The sequence below is a fragment of the Pelophylax lessonae genome, assembly GCF_965119305.1.
Source record: "Pelophylax lessonae genome assembly, chromosome: 3".
NCBI classification, from domain to species: Eukaryota; Metazoa; Chordata; class Amphibia; order Anura; family Ranidae; genus Pelophylax; species Pelophylax lessonae.
This window is the reverse complement of record NC_138770.1, coordinates 381,316,942-381,338,112: the sequence shown is the minus strand read 5'-3', so window position 1 is coordinate 381,338,112 and position 21,171 is coordinate 381,316,942. Positions and strand designations below refer to the sequence as shown.

Genomic DNA, 21,171 nt, shown 5'->3' with positions numbered 1-21,171 from the left:
ACGGAAGCCTCTCCTCAGTGTAAGACACATGAAAGCCTGCATGGAGTTTGCTAAAAAAAACACCTGAAGGACTCCAAGATTGTGAGAAATAAGATTCTCTGGTCTGATGAGACCAAAATAGAACTTTTTGGCCTTAATTCTAAGCGGTATGTGTGGAGAAAACCAGGCACTGCTCATCACCTGTCCAATACAGTCCCAACAGTGAAGCATGGTGGTGGCAGCATCATGCTGTGGGGGTGTTTTTCAGCTGCAGGGACAGGACGACTGGTTGCAATCGAGGGAAAGATGAATGCGGCCAAGTACAGGGATATCCTGGACAAAAACCTTCTCCAGAGTGCTCTGGACCTCAGACTGGGCCGAAGGTTTACCTTCCAACAAGACAATGACCCTAAGCACACAGCTAAAATAACGAAGGAGTGGCTTCACAACAACTCGGTGACTGTTCTTGAATGGCCCAGCCAGAGCCCTGACTTAAACCCAATTGAGCATCTCTGGAGAGACCTAAAAATGGCTGTCCACCAACGTTTACCATCCAACCTGACAGAACTGGAGAGGATCTGCAAGGAGGAATGGCAGAGGATCCCGAAATCCATGTGTGAAAGACTTGTTGCATCTTTCCCAAAAAGACTCCTGGCTATATTAGATCAAAAGGGGGCTTCTACTAAATACTGAGCAAAGGGTCTGAATACTTAGGACCATGTGATATTTCAGTTTTTCTTTTTTAATAAATCTGCAACAATGTCAACAATTCTGTGTTTTTCTGTCAGTATGGGGTGCTATGTGTACAATTATGAGCAAGAAGAATGAACTTAAATGATTTTAGCAAATGGCTGCAATATAACAAAGAGTGAAAAATTTAAGGGGGTCTGAATACTTTCCGTACCCACTGTACGTTTATCGGCACAGCATAAAAAAGGCAGGTATGACAAGACTAGGGGTTTATGGAACCTCTTTATCCTCTCTGATAGGGGGCGAATTATGCTCTGCCTCGTAGCAATAGGGCATTCTCAGGTTTAAGCCCGGTTTGGTAACAAAGAACTTTATATGCCTTCGCCCTCACCCCCCTCCCTCCATCTAGGGGTTGGGGGGGTTCCCACCCTTGTTTTTCTTCTCTTTTTTTCCTCCCCCTCCCGCCTTTCCCTTTTTGCTTCCTTTTCTCTGTGTTTTCCCCTTTTCTAAACTCTTTCACCCCTTTGTTTCCCCTCTATTTGCTTGTTCCTTATTTTAACTATAAAGCAAAAGGAGGACGTGGCGATCATTTCCATTGATGCATTTATTGTTCATTTTTGGTTTCTACCCTGTTGTGTTCTGGAGGCCGGTGCATTTGTTTACCTACTTGGTTACAGCCTCCGCGCACTCTGTTGCTGCAGATATGTTTTATTTTTTTATTTTTTACATGTCTATTCTTGATTGGTATGGCCGAATGTTGATACATCTGCACTGTTGCTTTAATTTTTATTGACGCATCAGTCTTTGAATAAATAAAATATTTGAAAAAAAAAGCACACAAAGGACTTGTATATAAAGAGCAAAAAAAAGTTGTAAACGCGGTGCAATCATGGAGATTAGACCTTGTATTAGGGGGAGGGGGCGGATCAGCATTTTATTAGGGGGAGGGGGGGCAGCATTGTATTAGGGGCCCTAATATGCTGATTCTTCCCCCAAAGACGACAAGGTTCCCCCCCCCAGCCTAATACAATGCTGATCCCTCCCTTCCCCTAATACAATGCTGATCCCCCTCCTCCCCCTAATACAATGCTGATCCCTCCCTTCCCCTAATACAATGCTGATCCCCCCCGGCCCCCTCTCCCTAATACAATGCTGATTCCCCCCTCCCCCTAATACACTGTTGACCCCCCGACATCCTCCCCCTAATACAATGCTGATCCCCCCTCCCCCTAATACACTGCTGTTCCCCTCCTCCTAATACAATGCTGTTCCCCTCCTCCTAATACAATGCTGTTCCCCTCCTCCTAATACAATGCTGACCCCCCCCCCCGGCCCCCTCCCCCTAATACAATGCTGTTTCCCCCCCAGCCCCTCCTCCTAATACAATGCTAATCCCCCTCCCCCTATAAAAATGCTGCCCCCCGGCCCCCTCCCCCTAATATGATGCAGATCCCCCCCTCCCCCTAATACAATGCTAAATTCCCCCCCCTTCCCCCTAATACAATACTGATATCCACCCCCCCAATACAATGCTGATTCACCCCCCCCCAGACTAATACAATGCTGATCCCCCCCTTCCCCTAATACTATGCTGATCCCCCTCCCACCCCCCTAATATACTGCTGACCCCCCCTGGCCCCCTCCCCCTAATACAATGCTGATCCCCCCTCTCCCCCTAATACAATGCTGATCCCCCCAGCTCCCTCCTCCTAATACAATGCTAACCCCCCTCCCCCTAAAAAAATCCTGACCCACTTGGCCCCCTCCCCCTAATACAATGCTGATCCCCCTCCTCCTAATACAATGCTGATCTCCCTCCTCCTCCCCCTAATACAATGCTGACCCCCCCGGCCCCCTCTCCCTAATACAATGCTAATCCCCCCCTCCGCCTAATACACTGCTGGCCCCCTCCCCCTAATACAATGCTGATCCCCCCCAGCCCCCTCCTCCTAATACAATGCTGACTCCCTTTCCCTAATAAAATGCTGACCCTCCCTGGCCCCCTCCCCCTAATATGATGCCAATTCCCCCCCTCCCCTAATACAATGCTGATTCCACCCTCCCCCTAATACAATGCTGATTCCACCCTCCCCCTAATACAATGCTGATTCCACCCTCCCCCTAATACAATGCCGGTTCCCCCCTCCCCCTAATACAGTGCGGATTTCCCCCCTCCCCCTAATACAATGCTGTTCCCCCCCAGCCCCCTCCTCCTAATACAATGCTAACCCCCCCCTAAGAAAAATGCTGACCCCCCCCCCGGCCCCCTTTCCCTAATACAATGCCGACTCCCCCCTCCCCCTAATACAATGCTAAACCCCCTTATACAATGCTGATCCCCCTGGCCCCCTCTACCTAATACAGTGCTGATCCCCCCCAATACACTGCTGACCCCCCCTGGCCCCCTCCCCCTAATACAATGCTGATCCCCCAGCCCCCTCCTCCTAATACAATGCTGACCCCTCTCCCCTAATACAATGCTGATTTCCCCCCTCCCCCTAATACAATGCTGATTTCCCCCCCCAATACACTGCTGTTTCCCCCCTCCCCCTAATACAATGCTGTTTTCCCCCTCCCCCTAATACAATGCTGTTTCCCCCTTCCCCGTAAATTGGGGGGGGGGGGGAATCAGCATTTCATTAGGGGGAGGGGGCCAGGGGGGATGGCGAATCAGCATTGTATTAGGGGTAGGGGGGCGGATCAGCATTGTATTAGGGGGAGGGGGGTGGATCAGCATTGTATTAGGGGCCCTAATATGCTGATTCTCCCCCCCCCCCCCGGGCATTGAGTCTTACCTGGCTTTTTACATGTGGCAGCTCAGGTTCTGCTCTGCTCACACTGTGACCTGTCCTCCTGCTGCTGGCGTCTCTGTGGGAGGGATCTGCGCCGTCATGCAGAGAGATGCAGACGATCCGCCGCCGCCCCCCGCCGGATGTGATGTTATGCCGCTCACAGCGGCTGGCGTAGGAGAAGATATCCGTCGCTGGACCTGGAGCGCAGCGGGGGCTGTATCAAGCGGCCGGGCGGCCCCATCTTAAAGCGGCGGTAGCATAGTGGCCCCAGCTTAAAGCGCCGGTAGCGGCCCCATCTTAAAGCGCCCCCCCCGGGAAATTTCCTGGTAGGCCAGTCCGGCCCTGGTGCTGTTGGTACGTTGTAATGTCCATAGGGCTGGTCTTGGGTGTAATGCTGTGTTGTGATCAGGGCTACCACATTCTGTGCATTTTAAACTTACCTTGCAATCCTTGGAAAAGTGAGATGCGTATGAGATGCACTTGTAGCAGATGTTTTTCTCCTTCAGGAAGGCTTTTTGTTCCTCTGTGAACTTCTCTTTGAAAGCTCTGCACTTTAACCACCTCCCACCCGGGCCATTGTACATATACGGCCGGGTGGGAGTCTCGTCCTTCTGAATGGACGTTCCGGAACGTCCTTCAGAAGGAGCGAGATCGTGCTGCCGCGGGCACGCGCAGCGGCGCGATCTCGATGTGCCTGTGTCCCTCGGACACAGCGCAACAAGATGCGTCAGGAGGGCCCTGTGATTGGCCATTCACAGCCGTCATGCAATGTAAATACAGCCGTTGTAACGGCTTCGATCTCTTCTCCTCCCTGACAGATCCTGTCAGGGAGGAGAAGAAGAGGATCGATACTGGAGCTGGGGTGATCAGTGAGTATTTCTAAGTACTCACTGATCACAGGGGGGGTCTGTGCTGGTAATCAGATGATTGATTACCAGTGCAGCCCTGGGGGGAGGGGATGCCACTAGAGCCACCAGGGATGCCCACCCATGACCACCAGGGATGCCCACCATGGCCACCAGGGATGGCAAACAGCCTGCCAGTAGTGCCCTCCTATCAGTGCTGCCCACCAATGCCATATATCAGTGCTGCCCACCAGTGCCCATTATTGCCATCCACCAGTGCTGCCCACCAGTGCCCATTATTGCCCACCAGTGCTGCCTATCAGTGCCCCCCATCAGTGCCCATCAGTGCCCCCCATCAGTGTCAATCAGTGCCACCTATCAGTGCCCACCAGTGCCCATCAGTGCTGCCTATCAGTGCCCATCAGCGCTGCCTATCAGTGCTATCTATCAGTGCCACATATCAGTGTCCATCAGTGCTGCATATCAGTGCTACCTATCAGTGCCCATCAGTGCTGCATATTAGTGCCACCCCATCAGTGCCACCCAATCAGTGTCTCCTCATCAGTGCCTGTCAGTGCGGCATCATCAGTGCTCATCAGTGCAGGAAAAAACGTATCTATTCACAAAATTTTATAACCTAAACAAAAAAACTTTTTTTTTTTTTCAAACTTTTCTGTCTTTTTTTATTTGTGCACCAAAAAAGAAAAAACCTGGCAGTGATCAAATACCACCAAAAGAAAGCTCTATTTGTGGGGAAAAAATGACACAAATTTGGTTTAGGTACAATGTTGCATGACCGCGCAATTGTCATTCAAAATGCAACAGCGCTAAAAGATGAAAATTGGTCTGGGAAGGAAGGGGGTTTAAGTGCCCAGTATTGAGGTGGTTAAAAGAGGATGTGGCTTCCTGTGCAAAGGACACTGCTTATAAGGACTGTTGACCTTTGTCTCTGAGTTAGAGGAGCTGACAGACCTGTGAAAGGAATCTGAAGGAGTCACATTGGGTTTGTGTACTGTTACTGGAGGTTTGCGAGGGTTCAGTCCTGTAAGAGCAGCACATGTCAATGTGAAGTCAACACTAGGATAACTTCTTGTTCTATCTTGCTGGCCTACAAAATCCACAAAAACAGAGAAAGGGAGGAATGAAACATTATACTGTCTTTTATATTTGGAGCCATGTGTGATCCACTGCTTTTGTAAGTTATAGGGTAACTTTTGTACAATGATACAAGTTAACATACTAGTTTGATTTCAGGCATCCCCTCAACAAAAAGGTATTTTTTGGTGAGATACTCTCAATAGGAAATCACGTCTAAAGGGATGCAGCCCCTGCAATTTTCCTCATTGGAGTCCTGCAGCTTCTGCAGCTGATTGATAATTATGAAACACTACCATTAGATTAATTTTCTCATATGGACACAGACAAACACACAGGGTTTTTTTCAGATAAACAAAAGTTAGGAATCTGAAACAAAGTTTGTTAAAGTCCTTGTAATGTACAGAGATCACCCAGAGGGGAATGTTTTTTGCTCAACAAAAGCGAAGTTACTCTTTAATGATTATCCTGCTAGAGGCAGAACACCAGTTGTGTGCGATTAATCGTAATATATGCTACTTGTATAGCTTACACCATAGGGTGTCACATGATGCATCTAATTAGGGATCAACTATTACTTGTATCAGTTAATTACTAGAAATTCGTATTTGCTTGATTGAGCTAGTACAAACTACAATAGTCTGCCTTAAGCCTCGTACACACGCTCCGATTGTTGGCCGACCGATCGGCCGTCTTTCGTCCAGTGTTGTTGTGTTGGTTGAAATGTGCTCTAGACTGCACACAAATTTTGTCGGCCAACAACAACCAACTGCAGAAGTGATGTCATGTTCTGGTTTACTTTTCGTGTGTTTTTTCTTCTCTGAGCAGTCTTGCTCATCACATTTTTGTCTGCCGAAATCTGTACTGACTGAAGAACAATCGGCCGTTCTGGTGACGGCCAACAAAAATTTTATAGCATGCACACCAGATTTTGTTCGGCCGAAAAGTCGCAGTCGGTTGTCGGAAGCATCATACTAACAAGCCGACATACTAACGGCCGATCGGACGTTAGCCGAAAATTCACGGCCAACAATTGGTGCGTGTGTACGAGGCTTAAGTCTATTAAACTTTAGCCTAATATTCTACACAGCACCATTTATCTGCTGCTTACTATGCTAGGGGCCCATGCACATATGGCTTGAAAATATCGTTGCAGTTTCACCTTTGTCTACCTGGATCAGACAGATATTGCATCTAATGTGCAAATGTAAAAGAATGCACCAGAATTTTCCATCATAGCTTGATGGGTGAAAAAAAGATTCAAATCCATAATGATATTAACTTTAAAAAGGATTTTGCGTTGTTTTACAATGACACCTCTCTTCATATGCATGATAACATCAGTATGCCTAAGCTATATCTGAAGAATATCTATATATGCTTTTTCACTTTAAAAACGAAAGTATTTATGTTAATGCTAGTGGTTAATTCATGTGTACCAAATAATGACCAGACAGGATCATAACTTTGCAACAACAATATGATATGGTATCACATTGAGGCTAATCCGATCTGTAATAGTGTTGCATTGTGCTATTACGTTAAAGCCTAATTTCTCTTACGTCCTCCGACAGTCGCCGCCTCTTCATATTCGTCACATATGGGGTATTAGACTTTGCTCCGAAGGAGTAGCTAGGCAACAGAATATGTTAACATTAAAGCTTTTAACATATCCCACCCTCAAGGGGTGGTCCCCTCAGTCAATACCCTCCTACTTCCTGCAACCATATCTCAGTTTCAATGTCTAGCTTGTCAGGAGTAGCTGGCTCTCTCTGTGCTGGGGCTTTGTGCCCCAGACTCTTTCTTCTTTTTTGATTTTTTGTTTGAGTTTTCTCTCTACCTTTACTTAGCTGTTCTTTTTGTCAGCATTAGTTAGTTCTTCTGATGAAGAGGATCATGCGGGCTGGGTCTCGGGCTGATCCCCCTGGTCGCAGGTCGTGGGTCAGTGGCTTCCCATCGAGCGTTCAGCCAGGTAACGCTCCTGGCACAGTGAACAACCCATCCCTGTTCGGTGCAGGGATGATTGGTGAGGTGGCTACCTCACTGGACGCTGTGCGGTTTCTTAACCCCCATTTTGTGCGTCTTGTATGCGACTCTCCCTGCCTCATGTGCAGCGGCTTGTTCGCCTGTGCGGGTCCCCCACGCCATTGTGAGGTAAGTATATCTATGTGGGGACCTGTCTGTCTGGGGGGGTGTCAGTCTGGGACTGTGTAACCTGCCTCTGTTCTCACTGTTTGTCTCCCTATCACTCGGCTGCATGCTGTGGGCTGCAAGGGGGGGGGGGGGAGCTGTGTGACACTATGTGTGTCAGCTTTGTCAGTGTGAGAAGCTGTGTGCTGTGGGGCATGTTTTGTGGCATGTTTGGGCACTATACAGCGATCGCTGCGGCGTTCTACCATGTTTTTTTATATATGGCTAAATGTGTGCATTACTGTACTGTGGAGCGGCGGTTTCGGCGCCAAACAGCGCCATTTTGCCTACACTCGCTCCGGCCGCATGTTCTACATGCATGGCGGCCATTTTCTTGTAGCCTCCCATAGGCTTTAATAGAGCGCCCTGGTCACATCACTTCCTCTTCTCCTGGGTACACCGATCGAGGCAGCGGCGAGGGTCTCCTCAGGTTATATCCTTCTTATCCATTGCCTGTGTCAGTTTTATTGTCCCTGTGGGGGTCTCATTGTGCTTGTGTGGGGTGCGGTGGGCTACGCTCGCCGCGCTTGTTAAAGGGGCAGTTAACCCTTTATTATCCGGCATTTTGATATTGGGGCAATGGATTCTCAGGAGGGCAAATTTCCTACCGCCTTGGTGGATAGCCAGGGGACCGCTGTTTCCCCCCCAGGGGAGGATTTAGCCACTATTGTGGCTGGCCTTGCTGCTCAGGTGCAGATGCTGGTGGCTGCTCAATCTACCAAGAGACCCAGAGTTTCTCTTTCCTCTGAGTCTGAGGGTGCAGGTGATGGGGCTGTTATGGCGGGGGTCTCCTTATCGGGGTCCCGCTCCTCCCTGGATCTAGTGGGGTCCGAGGTGGAGGCTGAAGTTGAAGGGGTTGATAATTCTCCCCCTGGCTCGCCTGAAGAGCTTGCAATCATGGATGAATTGATTGCTTCCATAAAACAAACGCTGCGTTTGCAGGATGAAGTGTGTCCCCCCGCTGCCTTGGCGGCTTATGGGACGCAGAGAAAACGCAGGACGCCGCAGGTTTTTCCCTGCACTGATGATTTTCAGCGCGCTGTTAAGGAACAATGGCGCAATCTACGCAAACCTTTTGCTGTGCCAAGTAGGTTCAAGCTGCATTATCCTTTCTCACCTTCCACTGATGAACGGTGGTGTGTGCCACCCCCGGTGGATCACGCAATTGCGGTTTTAAACAAATCTACTGCGATTCCTGCAGAGGATTCCCCGGTGTTCCGTGATGCCACGGATAGGAGATTGGAGTCTCTTGCCCGTCATACTTACTCTATTACGGGTTCTATGCTTAAGGCTCTGTTTGCCTCTCTCATGGCGGCCCAGGCTGTCGCAAGTTGGACGCAGATGTTTAGGCGCGTCCTAGTGGCCGTTTCGGCCTCGCCGGCGACCCTGGATATGGTGGATCAAATCCACCAGGGTGTCATGTATCTGTGTGATGCGGACTTGGACTTAGTCCCGTTGGCTGCACGTGTGCGCAGCGTGGCGGTGTTGTCTCGCCGCCTGGTTTGGTTGAAATGTTGGTCGGTGGACCAATCCTCACGTAAGACCTTAGCCAATCTGCCTTATGATGGGTCTCGCCTTTTTGGGGAGTCCTTGGATGTGTTGATTAAGGGGATCACCGGAGGTAAGAGCACTCTCTTGCCCCATTTCCCCAAGGCTAAAGGGGCTTCTGGGAAGAAGCATGCTAATTTTCGGCCCCCTCAGGGGTCCTTTCGTGCCTTTCGGTCGCACTACAAGGGCAAACCGTTCAAAGGTCAAGGCTCCCAAAAGAAGCCCTGGTCTGGGAAACAGAAGTCCGGTCAGTCCGGATCCGCAGCCCATAACAGTGCGGCCTGAAGGGGCGCCCTCACCCAGTTTTGGGGTGGGGGGACGCTTGCTCGGTTTTCTTCAACCCTGGTTGGCCCGCGTGCGGGACAGATGGGTTCAGGAGATCGTTCGATCTGGTTACAGGATCGAGTTTCTCTCTCGGCCGGAGAGCAGATTTTTTCCCTCAAATCTTCAGCTGTCTCCGGAGCGTTTACGGGACCTGCACCTGGCTGTGCGGGACCTGAGGGCTCAGGGAGTGGTGGTTCCGGTGCCTCATCGGGACAGATTTCGGGGGTTTTATTCCAATCTGTTCACCGTGCCCAGGAAGGAGGGCAAGGTTCGTCCAATTCTGGACTTGAAGGCTCTGAACCGCTCTGTGCGGGTTCGCAAGTTCCGCATGGAATCCCTGCGGTCGGTGGTGGCTTCCCTGGTTCCGGGGGAATTCATGGCCTCCATCGATTTGAAGGATGCGTATCTTCACATCCCCATTTTCGAGGGTCACCAGAGGTACCTTCGATTCGCCATTGCGGAGGATCACTACCAGTTCGTGGCGTTGCCTTTTGGTCTCGCCTCGGCTCCGCGGGTTTTCACCAAGGTGCTTGCACCGGTTCTGGCATTATTGAGGGCACTGAGTCCGTCGGTTCGTCTTCCCTACCTGGGAATGATCCTGGACTCGGTGCAGGCGAAGGTCTTCCTGCCGGAAGACAAACTCAGAACTCTCCAGGAGGAAGAGTTCCGCTCTCGTCTCTGTGGACGTGCATGAGATGTCTGGGATTGATGGTCTCGGCCTTCGAGGCGATTCCCTTCGCCCAGTTTCACACGCGGGGTCTCCAAGCGGAGATCCTGTCCATGTGGGACGGGCGACCTCAATCTCTGGATCTGAGTCATCGCACCAGAAGAGACCTTCTGTGTTGGCTCCAGTCCCCGATGGTGTCCGTTTCGTCCTATCTCGTGGACGGTGATCACCACGGATGCCAGCCTGTCGGGCTGGGGTGGTGTTCTGGGCGTTCTGTCCGCCCAGGGAACTTGGTCAGAGGGGGAGTCCTCCCTTCCGATCAACATTCTGGAATTGCGTGCGATAAATCTCTGTCTTCATCGCTGGACGGACCGGCTGCAGGGCTGCCCGGTTCGGGTGCAGACGGACAATGCCACGGCGGTGGCCTACATCAACCACCAAGGGGGCGCCAGGAGTGCCCGAGCGGCTCGAGAAGTGGCCGACATTCTGACTTGGGCCGAGACTCATGTCCCGGCGATAACGGCGGTGCACATTCCGGGGGTGGAGAACTGGCAGGCGGACTATCTGAGTCGCCAGACCCTGGATCAGGGGGAATGGTCTCTCCACCCGGCTGTCTTCCAGATGTTGTGCGCGAAGTGGGGTCTTCCAGATGTGGACCTGTTCGCGTCTCGTCTCAACAACAAGGTGAGGAGGTTCGTGGCAAGGACGCGCGACCCTCGGGCAGACGCGTCGGACGCGTTAGTGGCCCCGTGGCATCAGTACAAGCTGATGTACGCGTTTCCACCGATTCAGTTGCTGTCCAGGTTCCTTCGCAGGTTACAATCGGAATGCAGCACGGTGATTCTTGTGGCGCCGGACTGGCCTCGCCGGTCCTGGTACGCAGACCTCGTGAATCTGGCGGTCGACGCCCCGTGGCGTCTACCTCTTCGAGACGATCTCCTGTCTCAAGGGCCGATATACCATCCTGCTTTACAGTCACTGGCTTTGACGGCCTGGCTGTTGAGACCGAGGTCCTGAAGGAGAAGGGTCTCTCCCCGGAGGTCGTTCATACCTTGATCAACGCGAGGAAGTCTTCCTCGGGGAAGGTTTACTACCGTACTTGGAAGGCCTATTTTGCCTGGTGTGAGTCCAGGGGGTTTTCACCCCGCACGTACTCGGTTTCCCGAGTGCTGTCCTTCCTTCAAACAGGTGTCGATCAGCGTTTGGCGCTGGCTACGATAAAGGGTCAGGTGTCTGTGCTGGCCGTTCTGTTTCAACGTCCTGTGGCTTCCAACTCCCTGGTTGGCAGGGAGTGCGGCATCTGGTTCCTCCTAGGAAGGATCCTCTGCCCCCTTGGGACTTGAATCTCGTTTTATCTGTGTTACAACGTGCTCCTTTTGAACAGATCAGGGAGATCTCGTTGTCTATGTTGTCCAAAAAGGTCGCCTTTTTGGTTGCGATCACTTCGGCTCGCAGAGTGTCGGAGCTGGCGGCTTTGTCCTGCAAGTCTCCGTATCTGGTTGTTCATTTGGATAAGGTGGTCTTGCGACCTAATCCTTCTTTTCTTCCGAAGCGAGTTTCGGAATTCCATCTTAATGAGGATATTGTCTTGCCTTCGCTGTGCGCGAAGCCTAAACATCCGAAAGAGGTGAGCCTGCATTCTTTGGATGTTGTTCGGGCGATAAGGGTTCACCTTAAATCGACTGAGTCTTTTCGAAAGACGGATTCCTTGTTTGTTCTTCCAGAGGGTCCTCGGAAGGGCATGGCGGCGTCGGCCTCTACCATCGCCAAATGGATCAGGCAGACCATTGAACAGGCCTATGCTTTACAGGGGAAGGTTCCCCCTGTGCCTGTGAAGGCGCACTCGACTAGATCTCTGAGTACGTCTTGGGCCTGTCGTCATGGGGCTTCTGTAGCCCAGGTGTGTAAGGCGGCGACCTGGTCGACCGTACACACTTTCACAAAATTCTACAAAGTAGATGTTCAGGCATCGGCGGATGCTTCCTTTGGCCGCAAGGTTCTTAGTGCGGCAATTCCCTAGGGTCCCTTGTTGGGGACCTCTGGCTGTTGGGATGAGTTTTTTATCCCCTGGTTCTTTGTCTTTTCCTGGGTTGTTGCTCCTGTTGAGCAATTATTTTTTCCTGTAGCCCAGCTGGTTTCCTTCCTTTGGTAAGGTTCCTTTCTTTGATGCGGAGACTGCGTTGCCTTTCGGCGCGGATGCGTTTCCCACCCCTCATGTTTGCACTGCTTTGGGACGTCCCCATATGTGACGAATATGAAGAGGCGGCGACTGTCGGAGGACGTAAGAGAAAACTGAATTTTTGTAAAATCTTACCTGTAAAATTCCTTTCTCTGAGTCCTCCGACAGTCGCCGCCCCCGCCCCTCTTTTGGGGTTTGGTTGTATACTCTACTGCTATTCCACTGAAACTGAGATATGGTTGCAGGAAGTAGGAGGGTATTGACTGAGGGGACCACCCCTTGAGGGTGGGATATGTTAAAAGCTTTAATGTTAACATATTCTGTTTTGCCTAGCTACTCCTTCGGAGCAAAGTCTAATACCCCATATGTGACGAATATGAAGAGGCGGCGACTGTCGGAGGACTCAGAGAAAGGAATTTTACAGGTAAGATTTTACAAAAACTCAGTTTTTTGTTGTACTTGATTAAAACTTTGATCTTTCCCTGCTACAGCGCATACAGTCTGGAATTTTAAAAGCATTCAACAACCCAACAACTAAAACAGCAGATGAGGATACAAGGAGAAAAGTTAAAGGTAAGCTTTCACAAGGACTGCTTTTAAATTCTGTATGAAGGATCAAGAGTTAGGAGGGGTGGGGGACAAAGTACAGATGTGCTCCCTGCTTTGTGTCTCAATAGCTTGTGATATAACTAGTCTGTGCTTTTCCAGGTTTTTCTAGGTTTAGGTTTTTCTAATTTCCTCTAGTTCCTTAAAACCAGTATATGAGACATTGGAAGGGAAAGGTCTGATCTAGAAACTATGGCATGGTCTCTTTTAACATGTGTATTAAAGCAGTTGTATACCGCTGGATTTTTTTTTTCTCCTGCAAGATAAAGTCATAATGTGCTAGTATGCATTGCATACTAGCACATTATGTGAAACTTACCTTGAAACAAAGCTGTTCCAGCGCCTGCGATGCCAGCACAGCAGCCGCTTCCTTCTTCACTTGTCTTGCTTCCAGGTTCCAGGGCTCCGGCTCTGTGACTGGCCGAAACCGCAATGCGCGCAGGAGCCGCCGTTCATGGCACAGGGCTTGAAAGGAACAGCATGGGTGGCTGTTCCTTCTGAGCGCATGCGCCATTCATGTCACTTGCTGCATGTAATGTAAATATCTCCTTATCTTAACGGTCCACGCTTAGGAGATATTTACAGTGTCTCACAAAAGTGAGTACACCCTTCACATTTTTGTAAATATTTTATTTTATCTTTTCATGTGACAAAACTAAAGAAATGACACTTTGCTACAATGTAAAGAAGTGAGTGTACAGCTTGTATAACCATGTCAATTTGCTGTCACCTCAAAATTGCTCAACACACAGCCATTAATGTCTAAACCACTGGCAACAAAAGTGAGTACACCCCTAAGTGAACATGTCCAAATTGGGCCCAAAGTGTCAATGTCTTGTGTGGCCACCACTATTTTCCAGCACTGCCTTAACCTTCTTAGGCATGGAGTTCACCAGAGCTTCACAGGTTGCCACTGGAGTCCTCTTCCACTCCTCCATGACAACATCACAGAGCTGGTGGATGTTAGAGACCTTGTGCTCCTCCATCTTCCCTTTGAGGATGCTCCACAGATGCTCAATAGGGTTTAGGTCTGGAGACATGCTTGGCCAGTCCATCACCTCTACCCTCAGCTTCTTTAGCAAGGCAGTGGTTGTCTTGGAGGTGTGTTTGGGGTCATTATGATGTTGAAATAATGCCCTGTGGCTCAGTCTCCGTAGAGAGGGGAACATGCTCCGTTTCAGTATGTCACAGTACATGTTGGCATTTATGGTTCCCTCAATGAACTGTAGCTCCCCAGTGCCCCAGCACTCATGCAGCCCCAGACCATGACACTCCCACCACCATGCTTGACTGTAGGCAAGACACACTTGTCTTTGTACTCCTCATCTGGTTGCCTCCATACATGCTTGACACCATCTGAAGCAAATAAGTTTATCTTGGTCTCATCAGGCCTGAGGACAAGGTTCCAGTAATCCATGTCCTTAGTCTGCTTATCTTCAGCAAACTGTTTACGGGCTTTCTTTAGAAGAGGCTTCCTTCTGGGATGACAGTCATGCAGACCAATTTGATGCAGTGTGCAGCGTATGGTCTGAACACTGATGGGCTGACCACCCACCCCTTCAACCTCTGCAGCAATGCTGGCAGAACTCCTATGTCTACTTTCCAAAGACAACCTCTGGATATGATGCTGAGCATGTGCACTCAACTTCTTTGGTTGACCATGGCGAGGCCTGTTCTGACAGGCCTGCTCCCATTCACATCTGAGACCTTGTAACACTAACGAGTCACATGGCACCTGGGGAGGGAAAATTACTAATTGGACCCAATTTGGACATTTTTTCGGCTTAGTGATCGTGGACAGATTCTTCATTTTCATTATGGTATATTTAGAGAGGTCAGTATAGAAAGATAGATTGGCATATTGTTTTGTGAATGATTCTGGGTTTTCTGTGGCTTGCATTAGTTCCTTCACGTGAAAGAAATGTATACGCACTGTGGTGTCTCTGGTGACTGAGTCGGGGAGGTGCGATGGTTTTGGCAAGCGGTGTATGCGGTCTATGATCAGTTCACTGGGTGGCGAGTCAGGCAAGAAGGTGGCCATTAATGTTGTAAAAAAGTCTCTTAGTGCTGGGGGTTGGACAGACTCTGGAATTCCATGTATCTTCATGTTGTTTCGCCTGGAGCGATCTTCCAGGTCTGCCAGCTTTTTCTGTATCCAGTCCATAGTGTCTGCTTTTTCACCATGAGCATCCACTAAATCATTAAATTATGTTGTGAATTCCCCCATTCTAGCTTCAATGTTGGTGACCTTGACCATGTCAGAATGAATGGAGCTTTGCAGAGATAGCAGCATATCCCTCAGTGTAGTATCCAGTACAGGCTGACCAGAGGTGGGGAACGCAGCAATGGAGGTATGGAGACTGTCCTGTGTTGAGGTGTTAAATAGTGCAGAGCTTACCTCTGTGCCCAGTGCAGTGGTGTGGGTTAGCTTCTGTTTTGATTTTGCAGGGCTATTGGAGGGAATTGAAGTGGAGCTGTGAGGCAGGGAGGCCAGTTTGAGTCCACTGTTTGGTCCCTGTTGGAGCCCGTTGTGTGAGGCGCCACGGGACTGCACTGCAGGGTCTCCCTCCCTATCTTGGCTAAGAGATCTGTGTGGTGGCAGATAGAATTACGTCAGTTTATGGGGAGCAGAGCGGTCCTTTCTCCGTTTAGACATTCCCGTGGTTGTCACTAATGCTTGGGGGGTGAGTTGTAGCCTTCGCTCGAGGGATCCCTGTCGCTTAGTATGCCTTGGAATACTGCTGAAACACGGAGCTGTCTTAAAGAGCATCCATCGCGGTCAGCAAATTTACACTGTTATACAAGCTGTACACTCACTACTTTACATTGTAGCCGAGGGTCATTTTTTCAGTGTTGTCACATGAAAAAATATAATATGTTTATAAAAATTAGAGGGGTGTACTCACTTTTGTGAGATACTGTACATTACATATAGGTAAGCCTTATAAAACTTCTGTAGGAGTTGATGACAGCAGAGCTTTGTCAATTTGTTCAACTCTGCTCAGCTATTACCTGATAAAGAAAAGTGACTTCACAGAACCCCTGCTTTCCTATAATTCTTTCACTTTTGTGTGGATTGCCAAGCTTGGACATACACGTAGTGATTTGTTAGAGCAAGAAATGTTCAATTCAGTTTTTTCACAAGGCAGTTGAAGTCGGAATCGGAACAATATTGCCCTGATTGAGCGAAGTGTAAACATTTCTGTCAATAACCTGTATTGAAGCTGTTAATTTTTTTTTGCATACTTTAATGGTTAAATAGATTCTGGCAGTCAATTACACTTGTGGGTGGTAGATTGCTTCGTCTCTGGGGATTGCTTGTAATTCTAGTTGCTATTCCTGGTAGATTGAAATGGGTTGAAGAGAATTGAAAATTGCTACCTCTATGGTGAGTTTTAAGGCAGCCATATGACAAACAGTCTTCTTTTAATTTCTTTTACTGTCACCCATAATCTTTGATCAGCCAATGAAAAAAAAAACAAACAAACAATATTTCAGTTGTAAACACAAGGCCATTGGGTCCTAATAAGCTTGCTTACATATTCCATGATAATACAGCCAACAAGGAATTTTGACTATCTGGAATTAAAAGAAAATAAATTGCATTATTGTTTTTTGTTTTTTTTTACAGAGCAATGGTTTTCTGAGAGTTAACTAGAATTTGGTTTTATAAACAATATAGTACAAGTTGTATCATGCAGGGTTTTACTTAAAGGACATCTGTAATAAAATACTAAACTCCTCGAAGTAACCCACACTAATAGCCTCCACTTCAACTTCTTACTTAAAGTGGAGGTCCACTCAAAAGGGGTAGCTCCCCCCCACCCCCAGTAGGCTTCACTACTTTGTGACTCATTGACGTGAAACAAGCATGCATCCATTAAGGTCCTGGGATTCATTAGCTGTAAAATTGTTCCTGGTAATTATAATAAAGGGACTAAACCTGCTGCGCTAAAAGGTCTATGTCTTCACTATTATGTGGCTGCCGCTGTTCATCACAAAGTGAATTATAAACTGAATTTAAAAACCACAAAATAAAAACAAACAAAAAAAAAAGTCAATATGGTGACAAGCAATGTGACCAGTGAATATTTCTTGATAATGCTCAAATGAGGTACTTCCGTGCCAAAGTGCTGAAAATATTGAATATCTCATGCGGTGCTCAGTGTTCCACTCCACAGCAGCAAAACCACTTAGCCATATAGCATGTGGGTCTACCAAGATTTTTCTGGTGAGTTAGACCAGGTTCAATCCTGTACGTCCTTGCCAGGACCATGGCTGGAGCTCCCACCTTCAGATACAACCAGAAATGATCGCTTCTACATTTCCACCTGGACAGGTTCCTTGTAGTAGGGTTCCTGGTAATTGGCTAAAATAGTGAAGAAAGGATAGGGATGACAGCCCTGGAGGATGCACAATCCAAAAAGCAGCCATTTATCTTCACAGCACCAGAAAATATATTCAGTTAGCCAATAAAAGGTATTGCATATATGTTTACTTTCTTGCATATTACTATCCTGGCAGATACCATTTAAGAGACTGAACAAGGTTAATTGTACATATGTATACTATGCATATTACTATCCTGGCAGATACCATTTAAGAGACTGAACAAGCCAGATACCATTTAAGAGACTGAACAAGGTTAATTGTACATATGTATACTATCATATAAATATAGATATTTACCAGGTGTAATGTAGCCCATTAACCTTTTTGTGTATAGATTAAAATTAAAAAAAAATGATAAATACCTTTTCTCTGTCGCTCAGTGACAGATGCAGTCCTCTTTGATTAATATCAAATTGGGTTATACTGCCCTCTACAGGAGTAGGACACTAGGCAGAAGAAAACGTTCTGGCCACACCTTAGGGGCAGTCCCAGAGGGTATATCCTCTCTCTCTCTGCTACAGGATGTCAGTTTTTTTCTGTCTAGTCAGGAGTAAGGACCTAAGTTCCTTGCTGGGATCTTCGGTCCTGGCAAGATTTTTTTTTTTTTTTAGATAAATACTTTTTAGTTAGCTTTTTTCTCCAGTTGTTCCTGTGAGATCTTCAAGCAATTATGCCGGATCTGGGCGACGGGCTGGATGTTGAGGTCCAGTGGTCACCCCAGCCGGCCTACTAGCGCGTGCAGATTCCAGCTCCGCGCTGGGTCGGCCGCGATACATTCAAGCAATTATGCCGGATCTGGGCGACGGGCTGGATGTTGAGGTCCAGTGGTCACCCCAGCCGGCCTACTAGCGCGTGCAGATTCCAGCTCCGCGCTGGGTCGGCCGCGACACATGCAAGCAATTATGCTGGAGCTGGGCGACGGGCTGGATGTTGAAATCCAGTGGTCACCCCAGCCGGCTTGCGAACGCGTGCAGGCCATAGCTTCGCGCTGGGTCGGCGACATAGTCCCACTGGTCGGGGACTGGCCCTGCGAGTTAAACATCTCGCCAGGACGCCTACGACCAATCTGTATTGGAGTAGTGGCGTCTGTGTTGGCGATAGCCCCCCAGCCATGGTGAAGAGGGGTTCTGTCAGGAGTTTGTGCCCGCCGGTTTCGGTATGGTAAGTAGAAGGTTCCCCCTCTTCCTCTGTCGGGTGGACGCGGGCCCCTCCGTGGGATAATCGGACCCTCATAATCCTGGGTTCCCCTTTATCCGGTAAACATACTCCTCCGATCTTCCCCACCGATATAAGGTTGGTAAGTAAGACCTGTCCTGTAAAGATTCCAGGAGGCTTGGTTCAAGAGCTTACTATCCTGTAAGTCACGTCAAAGGTGTAAAGGTGGAGTATGGGGGCCGCATTACTAGTAACTCGGTCACACAGTTTGACACTTACCGTTCTATCGCTAAGGTTGTCGGGGGCAGGGAACAACATCCCTTCGAGGTTGTCAGGGATGGCACCGCAGGCATTCTCACTGTCAGATACCTACCGGTGGTTCGGTCGGTTGCAGCATGGAACACTGGCTTTTGGAGCGATCGGTCGGCTGCAGCATGGACCCAGGACGCCATCAGGCGTCAGTCTAAAGGGGTCAGGTATGAGGCCGCGGAAGTTACCGATGTAACTCGGTTGGCTGCAGAGCGGTCACGGCGCGCGGAGCGCCATGCTATCGTGGGCCACGCGGGGCCGCCATTTTGGCATAGCCCAGATGTACCCGCTATGGCGGCGGCCATTTTGGATCCACCCAGACTCGTGGAGCAGCGGTGGGAGTGCCAGAAGGGGCGGGGCCGCTTCCTTTCCCCGGGTAGATCAATCCACAAGACTTCCTGTCCTGTAAAGACAGCGCTGAGAGCAGTTTGATAGGAACTTCTGTGCATCAGGTGGTAAGCCTTGAGGGTATCTCTTCTCTCGCTGAGGGGGCTCCAAAGCAAGTGGTCACTGAGGGGCGCTATTGCGCTGAGGGATTACCTTAAAGAGAAAAAGTTTTTTCTTTAATTGCAAATTTTGTCATTTGTTTGCTGACAGGTGCCTGGCTTTGCCATGGACCCTGCGACACATGTATCCCCACCTGATCCCCTCGAGGTGGCCACGGGACCCTCCAACTCTCCACTCACTATAGATGCATTATCAGCGGTCCTGGAGTATTTTGTATCCCGGGTGGAGGTGGCCTCTCAGGGATGGGGGGCGAAGAAACGACCCCCGCCTACCCCTATATCATCTGATATATCAGATACAGATTCTGAGCCTGTCGCTGCGGCTGCAGGTCCCTCTTCAGGGGCTTGTGTCTCGGGTACCGTCTCCTCAGATAGTGAGGAGGACGTTTCTGCCTCCGCCATAGCACTAGAAGAAGCATTGGTGGATGCACTAATTGTGTCTGTCCGGGAAACCTTAAGACTTGAGGTTACACCGGCAGAGGTAGCTGATATTGAAATTCCCTTTGGTACTCTCAAACCTACCAAGATGGTGAAGGTGTTTCTCTTGCCCAAATGTTTTGGTAACATAATTAAAGAGGAATGGGGTCGTCCAAAGCGGACCCCTGGTATTTCCAAACGGATTGCTAGGTGCTATCCGTTTGAGGAATCTCTACTTAAGAAATGGACGGTACTACCATGGGTGGATTCACCGATTTCCAGACTAAATAAAGCTACTGTTATCCCGTTGGAGGACGCTCCGTCCTTTAGGGATCCGGTGGATCATAAAGTGGAAGAGCTATCCCGCTCCATTTTTTCCCTGATAGGGTCAGCCTTTAGGCCAGTGATTGCAATTGGTTTGGTTTCACAAACATTGACAGAATGGACACAATGGAAGTTGTTACGCCGTGACCTAGAGGGGAGAAGTATCCCCCCGGCAGTATCGGACTTGCTGGAGCAGATGGTACAAGCGCTACAGTTTGTCTGTGACGCCGCCCTGGACGCCACTCCATTGTTGGGGCGTGTATCGATTTCAGCAGTGGTCCTCAGGCGTGTGTTGTGGTTAAAGTGCTGGTCGGCGGATCAAGGTTCCAAGAAAGCTTTGGCTAATCTCCCCTTTCAAGGGAATCGCCTGTTTGGGGCCACCTTGGATGAGATTATTAAGGATCTCACTGGGGGCAAAAGCACTTTTTTGCCACAGAATACTAAGGGTAAAGGACCTCGTCAGAGACGGGGGCCTTCCTTTTCCGCTCATAAAAAGTTTTTTTGCCCCGCGGGGGCGGACGATAAGACAAAGTCCTCCAAAGCCCCTCCAGGGGGTTTCAAGGGGCGCTGGTCGGGTAAACAAAAGTCCGGCTCTTCCAGAGCTGAAGATAAGACCACTAAAGCCTGAAGGTGCGCCCCCACCCATATCTGGGGTGGGGGGACGTCTTCACCGTTTTCCGGATCCATGGCTTTCCAGAATCCCGGACAAATGGGTTCGCAAAGTCATACGGTCGGGATACAAGATCGAGTTTCGATCACTTCCACCGGTGCGATTCTTCCCTTCCAATATTCGACTATCCCCGGATCGCTTAAAAGCTTTGCGGGGGGCAGTAACGGATTTGATGCAACAAGGAGTGGTGGTCCACGTTCCTTGGACAGAGCATTTTCAGGGGTTCTATTCGAACCTATTCACAATACCCAGAAAAGAGGGCAAGGTGCGTCCAATTCTGGACTTAAGAGCACTCAATCTTTTTGTCAGGGTACAAAAATTCAAGATGGAGTCCATTCGCACAGTAGCGGCCTCCCTGCATCAGGGGGATTTTCTGGCGTCCATAGACATCAAGGATGCCTATCTTCACATTCCCATTTACACAGGACATCAGCGTTTCCTGCGTTTTTCCGTAGGAGAGAACCATTATCAGTTTGCGGCGTT

General features: G+C 49.2%; 1 protein-coding gene across 1 annotated transcript in view; it reads left to right on the top strand.

Annotated features, from left to right (window-relative positions):
* USP45 (ubiquitin specific peptidase 45) overlaps positions 1–21,171 on the top strand; it is a 333,185-nt gene that overhangs the window by 269,999 nt on the left and 42,015 nt on the right. Inside the window, exon 10 of the mRNA XM_082250245.1 lies at positions 12,801–12,882. Coding sequence (XP_082106371.1) covers positions 12,801–12,882 — 82 coding nt within the window. The remainder of the gene's footprint in view (positions 1–12,800; positions 12,883–21,171) is intronic.